Genomic DNA, 8,292 nt, shown 5'->3' with positions numbered 1-8,292 from the left:
CCGAGCTCCCTCCGGATGTCCGAGCTCCTCACCCTATCTCTAAGGCTGAGCCCAGACGATGAAAAACGGGATGAAATGTTTCTGTCAGTAAACGTTATGTCCAGATGAACTGATTCAACCTTCTGTGACTATCCTCTAGAACTTGTATGATGAGACGCCTCTCAATACATGTATGTAATGAAGATTTATGCAAGTTTTAACATAAATGGATAAATATCAGTCTGCTAATAAAACTGGTCGAACTGTGTTTGGGTACACTTAGCTTCCACTACACCAGTGACTATATTAAACTTTTTCCTGTTGTTTAATTAAACAATGTTAAGTATTCAGGGTTAAATGCAATGAAATCAAAGTTTTATTCTTAAAACAAAGGCCACATTTTTCAAAGAAACAAGATCTCATAAAATGAGAAAGGCTTCAGTTTGAAATATTTCATGCCAAGATCTGTTTCCCGCCTATTTCACTGTTTATAAAAATGACAATCCTACATTTTTACATTCTGTTTCTCACTTCACGTATCAATGCTTACAGTATAATGAATAGTAGGAAGAAATATGAGGACGGCTCTACTCGTACAGAAAAGGATAAATGTATGAAATTAAACATGACTTCTGTATGTAAGTATGCGTGACAACTCTGGAGCCCCCAGGCACTCTCAGTACATCTCAAACCCAAACCGAATACACAGATGATGTTTAAATCAAATCCATCATAAGTTGTAATACTTGAACTCTGTTAGCACCCAATGGTGTTTGACCAAAACAATCTAAGATATACTTTTCTAAAGGTGCCAAGCTAACTGCTAACAAGCTAACTGCTAACAAGCTAACTGGCTGAGAAGCTGCAGAGTCTGTTTGCTCTCTCACTTCTGTTGTAAAAGTGGGATGAAGGCTCTGACTTTGGTTTGTAACACGGTTAGTCAGAATCTCTCTCCTCCAGCGTTGTGGTTTGAAAGCCATCATCCAGAGGAGAGAGAGAGACTTGAGTGGAGGCTGATTCAATTCCCCTTCAGCAAAGATATGAAAGGAGGAGAGAGTGAACTGATCAGATGACAGAAGTTGCTTTTAAAGACCCTGATAGCACCGATCATGTTGTCTGAAAGCACATAGTGAATATGAAGCTGCATATATACTCAAGGGATCAATCCATCCATCCTCCACTCTGATAGACAGACGTCAGAGGTTTGTGATGGGGGTTAGAAGGTTTCCTGTCATGTAGATTTTGGCTCTTGGATGGTGTGTTTCCTGCAGATCAGAAGGAATGTCACCTTCCTGGAAGGTTGCCGATTCCCATTCCGGTTGATGAGTCTATGAGCCTAGCATGAAGCACTTCCTGCGATGTGTTTCCTTCCAGAGAGAGAGAACGAGGGGAGATCCATCTATCTTCACACTTCTGTCCATCTCTTCCTGTCAGTCTGAACACCATGTCATAATCCGGTTTTCTTCCCTGTGAACAGACAGATGGGAGTTTTGGTCTGGACCGACACAAACACCTCCCAACTTCTCTCAGCTGTTGGACGACTGTTCGGGTTTCAGCCGGATGGCCCAGGAGTTGGCAGAGACCACATTGCCACGGCGATGGATGCGGCATGTGTAGACGCCCTCGTTGAACTCATTAGCGATGATGCGGAGGTCTCGCTCCTTCATGACGATGTAACCAGGAACTGATGTCAGCAGCTGCTCGCCATCTTTGTACCAACTGGAACAGACAGAAGACAGGGAATCCTAAGTTCTCCTGCAGTCTTTTACCTCAGAAGACATTAACATATATCATAATGGATTATTTGTGAATAAATTTGTGGTTTATTTAGTAATATTAAACTGAAGATATATTTGACGATGTATAAACTATTTGTTGACCAATTAGAACTGGGAGTTGTTTATAAAAATAAAGGGAAGCTGGTTAACCACCTGACTTTGGGTGGGGAACGCAGGTTTTTGGTTCCACAGCGGAAGCCGATGACCTTCCCTCGAGGAACCAGTTTGACTTTGACATTGTCAGGGGGGGGAGTGGGCGTGGCCTCAGCCTCCAGTGGCTCTAGAACAGGAAGTAAAACTGATGAGTGAATTCCCACAGGTGTTAGCTTCCTGTTGGGTCAAGCCAGATCTGAACCCGGTCCGGCCTTATCACAACATTCTTCTTGACTTAATCCATGACTTGGATTAAGACGAAAGTCGAAACGCGTCAGCCTTGTTGCCTTGCCCTTGGGTGAATATATTTCATTTCTTTTGGTTTACGGGGTGCCTCAGTTTTCAGTTATTTTTCCATATTTTTCTACCCACCATACTGAAGAGCACCTGTCACCATTAAGCCACTGGACCCATGCAGCGCTTCCTACCCCTCCTTGTTCTACTATTCTTCTTCTTCTTCTTCTTCTTCTCTTAGTACGTTTACATGATGTTAGAAAAAGTGGATTTATTGTGTTAGTCCGACTAAAACTGGACTTTTGAAATACATGTAAACATGCTAGTCCGACTGAAATCGTACTAAATCAAATTTCTGAAAGTCGGACTAATACACCTAGATAATGCGGTTGGGGATGGATTTACATGTATACGCTTCAATCGGCCCCGAACTGGCGTAGGCGTTCTGTGCATGATCCATAGTTCCCGCAGCGGTCTTTCACCCGGAAGTGGAACAGCGTAGTATCAACAGTATCAATATGGCGAGTGCTAGAGCGAGAACCACGGATTTCTGGACCGACAAGGAGACAAACTTCATGTTGTGTCAGCTAAAGGAGGTGAATGTCCTAAAGTACATGACAGAAGGAGGACACGGAATGGCGAACTATTTAAGAAGGTGGCGGAAAAGTTGGACGAAGCGGAATTTAAAAGAATCCCCGAGCAAATCCGTGTTCGGTGGAAGCGCCTCAAACAGGCCTACTACTACAGGCCTGCTACTTGTTTGTCGCTTGTTTGGTATGTGACAAAATAGGTCAACCGGAACAGGGTCCAATAGCAACCATCTGAAAGGGGGCATATCGCCACCTACCGTACCGGGGTGGGACATACTTCCGTCAATAAATTGATTCTCCCCCGGTTCTTGTATACTGGGACAACGACAGTAGTCCAATTACATGTCCTAATCGAGCTGTAACTGTAGCTCCACTTACCTGTGCATGTAAACGCACTGACTATTAGCAACATGAGGACAATAGCAAGACACACACACACACACACACACACACACACACACACACACACACACAGGTTGTAGGTTCGTGTCTCACCATAGCAGAGGTTGCAGCGTTGAGGACAGTTCTTTTTCATGAAACTCTTCCTTCTCTCACAGAAGCCGAGGCGAGCCCAGGAATCGCAAACCCTCTTTTTATCCAGACAGCCTGAAAAACACACACACACACACACACACCTTAACATTATTCCATTTGTTAAAATCACTCAACATACACACAAGAAAGTTGTAGTTTTCGGTGAAGCAGAACAGGTCTGACACCAGTTCTGAAAACCACAGTCTAGTTTACGATGAAATCTGACTTGTCTTTATGAGTGGTGAGTCAGATTATTACAGAAGTGACATCACAGACAGACAGACAGACAGACAGACAGACAGACAGACAGACAGACAGACAGACAGACAGACAGACTGACCATAGAGTCTCTGGATGCCCCAGATGTCATCCTGAGCCAGGTTCCTCTGGCCGGTGTAGGTGGCGTTTGGGTGCATCAGAGCTTTGGGGTTCCTGGAGTGCCACAGACCCAAAGCATGACCGATCTCATGAGCCGCGACCTGAACCAGGTCATTTAACCACACACCTAGAGAGAGAGAGAGAGAGACACAGAGAGAGAGAGAGAGAGAGAGAGACAGAGAGAGGGAGACAGAGAGAGAGAGAGAGAGAGAGACAGAGAGAGACAGAGAGAGACAGAGAGAGAGAGAGACAGAGAGAGAGAGAGAGAGAGAGAGAGAGAGAGATACAGAGAGAGAGAGAGACAGAGAGAGAGAGAGAGAGAGAGAGAGAGAGATACAGAGAGAGAGAGAGAGAGAGAGAGAGAGAGGAGAGAGAGAGAGAGAGAGAGAGAGAGAGAGAGAGATTTGCTTTTTACCAATACTTTATTGACAAAAATTGCAAAACGCTACAAAACAACAATAATAAAGGGGGCGTCTGGGTGGCGTGGCGGTCTATTCCGTTGCCTAGCAACACGGGGATCGGCGGTTCAAATCCCCGTGTTACCTCTGGCTTGGTTGGGCGTCGATACATACACAATTGGCCGTGTCTGCGGGTGGGAAGCCAGATGTGGGTATATGTCCTGGTCGCTGCACTAGCGCCTCCTCTGGTCAGTCGGGGGTGCCTGTTCAAGGGTTGGGGGGAGGGGGAATAGTGGGATCCTCCCATGTGTTACATCCGCCTGGTGCAACTCCTCACTGTCAGGTGAAAAGAAGCGGCTGGCGAGTTCACATGTATCAGAGGAAGCATGTGGCAGAGGGGGTGGAGCAGCAACCGGGACGGCTTGAAAGAGTGGGGTAACTGGACGGATATAACCGGGGAGAAAAAGGGGGAATTCCAAAAAAAAACCAAAAAAAAATTCTCGACATAAAAATGCTCAACAGAGGAGTAATCAAAGTGCTATATAACATATTATTGACTTTGCATCCCCCTCTCTTTCCACTGTTAGATCCCAGTAGAGATGATTTGGCCTCTGAAATAACAGGTGGCAATTGGCAGTCCATTCTTCAAGGAGTACATTCTCCCTCAATTTGTGCTAGGCATGGACTCCTACAAGTCAAGGTCATACACTGTCTTCATCTATCCAAGGAAAAGCTGGCTAAGATTTAACCAGGGCTAGATCCCTTATGCAACAGATGCAAGACAGTAACTGGATCCCTCATTCATACGTTTTGAACTTGTCCAAATCTTCATAATTATTGTTGCTCTCCTGTTGCTCTCCCTGAGGTTTCTTCCTATTTTTGCTCCTTGTTGAAGGTTTTTTTTTTTTTTAGGGAGTTGTTCCTTATCCAATGTGAGGGTCTGTAAAGCCCCTTGAGGCAAATTTGTAATTTGTGATATTGGGCTTGAGAGAAACTGCATTAGTTGGATACAAGCGGCTGAAATGAGTTTCCTCCGTAGGGTGTCTGGGCTCAGCCTTACAGATAGGGTGAGGAGCTCAGACATCTGGAGGGAGCTCGGAGTAGAGCCGCTGCTCCCTCACATTGAAAGGAGCCAGTTGAGGTGGTTCAGGTATCTGATTAGGATGCCTCCTGGGCGCCTTCCTTTGGAGGTTTACCGGGCTTGGCCAACTGGGAGTAGACCCCGGGGTAGATCCAGAACTGGCTGGAGGGATTACATGTCCAATCTGGCCTGGGAACGCCTTGGTATTCCCCAGGAAGAGCTGGAGGGAGTTGCTGGGGAGAGGGACGTCTGGAGTGCCCTACTTAGCTTGCTGCCACTGTGACCCGGCCCCGGAGAAGCAGCTGAAGATGAATGAATGATATTGGGCTATACAAATAAAATTGACTTGACATCTATATTTGATACATTTTCAGAGGTTTTTGGAGTCAAATTTACCCCCATCTCCTTTGATTTCAATTTTCAGAGTGGTACCAGAGGACATGTTCCCTCCCAGACATTACTCGAATGCAATTGCTTTTGCCTCCTTAATTGCTAGATGCCTTATGAAGTGGAAGCAGGAGGCCTCTCCCACACATGTCCAGTGGGTTGGAGAGGACTTATGAGGTTTTTTACACATGGAGAAAATAAAGTTCACATTGGGTGGCTCTACAGGTAAATTTTATAAGATATGGCAACCATTTCTGACATATATGGAAATGCTAAAACTGTGTACACTTCCATAACCGATTCTTTTCATTCATTCATCTCATGTTAGTTCTGTTCTGTACAATGTCTTTTTTTTCTGGGGGGGGGGGGTATAAAAATGGACAACATGCAAACTTTGGTATTTTGGTATATCACATTGAAGGCCCTGTGATGGCCTGGCGGCCTGTCCACGGTGTCTCCCCGCCTGCCGCCCAATGACTGCTGGGATAGGCTCCAGCATCCCGTGACCCTGAGAGCAGGGGAAGCAGCTTGGATAATGGATGGATGGATGGTATCACAAAGTTGCTATGTTGCTGAAGAAAAGGAAAATAAAATATATTTTTTAAAAAAGGTCTGTAAAGTCCAGACCAAACAGCATCGGTGTGAGAGTACCTTGTTTCCAGCTGAATCTGGATTTACCCAGGATCCAGAACTCGTGGTTGTCGAAGTGGATTTCGCCGCGGGGGGGCAGGAAGGCGTGAGCGAGCTCCCCGTTCAGTCCATCAAAACATGGGTGAAGGGGAGACCACCAGCAGTCTGTATGGTTAAAAGTGTAGAAGCCTGGACACACACACACACACACACACACACACACACACACACACACAAGCACACACACATCTCAGAAGACCTGCTCTACCTCCTGATACACTGCCGTGTGTGTGTGTGTGTGTGTGTGTGTGTGTGTGTGTGTGTGTGTGTGTGTGTGTGTGTGTGTGTGTGTGTGTGTGTGTGTGTGTGTGTGTGTGTGAGTAGTTGCTCTTCTCACCGATGACGATGTCTGCGGTGGCGTTGGGTTCAGTGACTTCACTGAAGGTCAAAGGTGAGACGTCGCTCCACTTGGTGAAGGCCACGCTGATGGCTTTCCTGGTGTTCCTCCTTATTCAGAGTGTTAGGATAGTTAATGATCCTACAGACCAACACCACAAACACAAAGACACATGGACAGAAAGACAGACATGTGGATGGATGGATGGATGATGGGTGGATGAAAGGCAGACCGGTAGAAAGAGACAGTGACAGACCGTGGATGTATTATAGTAGAACTGGATACCAGGTCTAAAAATGGCGCCTGTTCAGTCTCTGGCTTCCGGGTTACTTCCGGGTACCTGCGGCCCACTGCATATGCGCAGTAGTGTTACTCCCATCATGCCTCTGGGCTATGAGAACGAGGGATCCGCGTTCAGGATCCGGCGCTGCGGACACATGAATGCGATGCTGGTGACCGATAAACGCGACGCAAATCCGCAGACTCAGAATATCGTGACGTGTGGAAGAGAAGCTCAGCTTTGTGTCATTTATTCACCTTCACCTTTGGTTTCTGTTCATCCGAGCAGCGTTTGTTTAACCTAGCAAAGATCCTCGTTCCCGAGACACAACATGGCCGCGCGTAGAGCGCTCGTACACAGCCGTGACGTCATGCAGGGAAAAAAAAAGCTTTTTCTGGGCTTTGGAAATTTGTGTTAAAAAGATTAAAACCCCCGTGGCTTCAAAATATACAACACAAAGAGTAATAATTGACCATGACTATAGCAGCAGGTGTCCTGTCAACAGTTTTACAGGCGTCTGTTTTACAATGGTGGTCTGTGGGGAAAATGCTTCTTGGGCCGCAGGGGATTTTTCGCTGCAATACCGCGATTGACCACTGGAAAAAAAATTGGCTGCAGCGCTGAGCGGCGACGCCGTATCCATCCATTATCCAAACCGCTTATCCTGCTCTTAGGGTCCTGGGGATGCTGGAGCCTATCCCAGCAGTCATTGGGCGGCAATTCTACTATAATACATCCACGAGACAGACAGACAGAAACAGGCTTGATAGGACCAGGAAGTGGTGTAATGATTGGTTCTTACTGGACCAGAGGTTTGATGGGTGGGTGTGACCGGAAAGGTCCGCCAATCATCAGCAATCATCGATATAAAATAACTTCTCTCTACCTGTCTCTCTCTCTGCACTGCATGCTGGGAGGTTGGGCGTGTGAGCGTTGAGTGAGGGTGGTAAATATTAAGTGGGTGATTAATAGCGTAGCGAATTCGGGGACAACGCAACCACAGGAACTGCCGCGGCCGGGAAGCGAACCCGTATCGCCCGCACGCAGGAGACATCGCTAACCGCTCGGCTAAAGGGTCAGGCCCGCGAGCCAGCGGCCAGCGTGTCTACTTATCCATGCACGTTACAATATTAAGTGAGGTGCTCAGCATAGCAGTCAGCATTCTTCCCCTGTCTTCAGCTAACTCCTTCTTCGCTAGTGCCGGTGGGCTCATGTAGAATAGTCTCTTTTAGCTTCAGAGTGTGTAAGCAGCCTAGGAATCTTGTTTCCCAAAGTTCATACTTATCTTCGGATCCGTCGACTAAGCTGCGGTGCCAAGACTCCCGTTGCTCTTGCTTGCCATTTTGCTAACGCGCTAATTTTACCCGGCCTGCTAGCTTGCTATACTTTTCTTTGCTAAGCTATCTTATTAGCTTCACTGGCTAACGCATAATACGTCGCGTAAAACTTCTTCCGAGAATATAAACACAGATT

The 8,292-nt window shown here is 46.5% G+C and overlaps 1 protein-coding gene across 1 annotated transcript; it reads right to left on the bottom strand.

Moving 5' to 3' along the window:
* Positions 1-382: 382 nt before the first annotated feature.
* mmp23bb (matrix metallopeptidase 23bb) lies at positions 383-7,671 on the bottom strand. The gene is given in 8 exon segments (XM_056282931.1): positions 383-1,698; positions 1,911-2,037; positions 3,230-3,340; positions 3,609-3,773; positions 6,164-6,331; positions 6,540-6,642; positions 6,644-6,680; positions 7,622-7,671. Coding segments are annotated over 8 exon segments (954 nt in total). The 3' UTR covers positions 383-1,505.
* Positions 7,672-8,292: the final 621 nt, after the last annotated feature.

This window comes from Lampris incognitus, chromosome 7 (genome assembly GCF_029633865.1).
Source record: "Lampris incognitus isolate fLamInc1 chromosome 7, fLamInc1.hap2, whole genome shotgun sequence".
NCBI classification, from domain to species: Eukaryota; Metazoa; Chordata; class Actinopteri; order Lampriformes; family Lampridae; genus Lampris; species Lampris incognitus.
The sequence above is the reverse complement of the archived record's forward strand: the minus strand, read 5'-3'. Positions and strand labels throughout refer to the sequence as shown.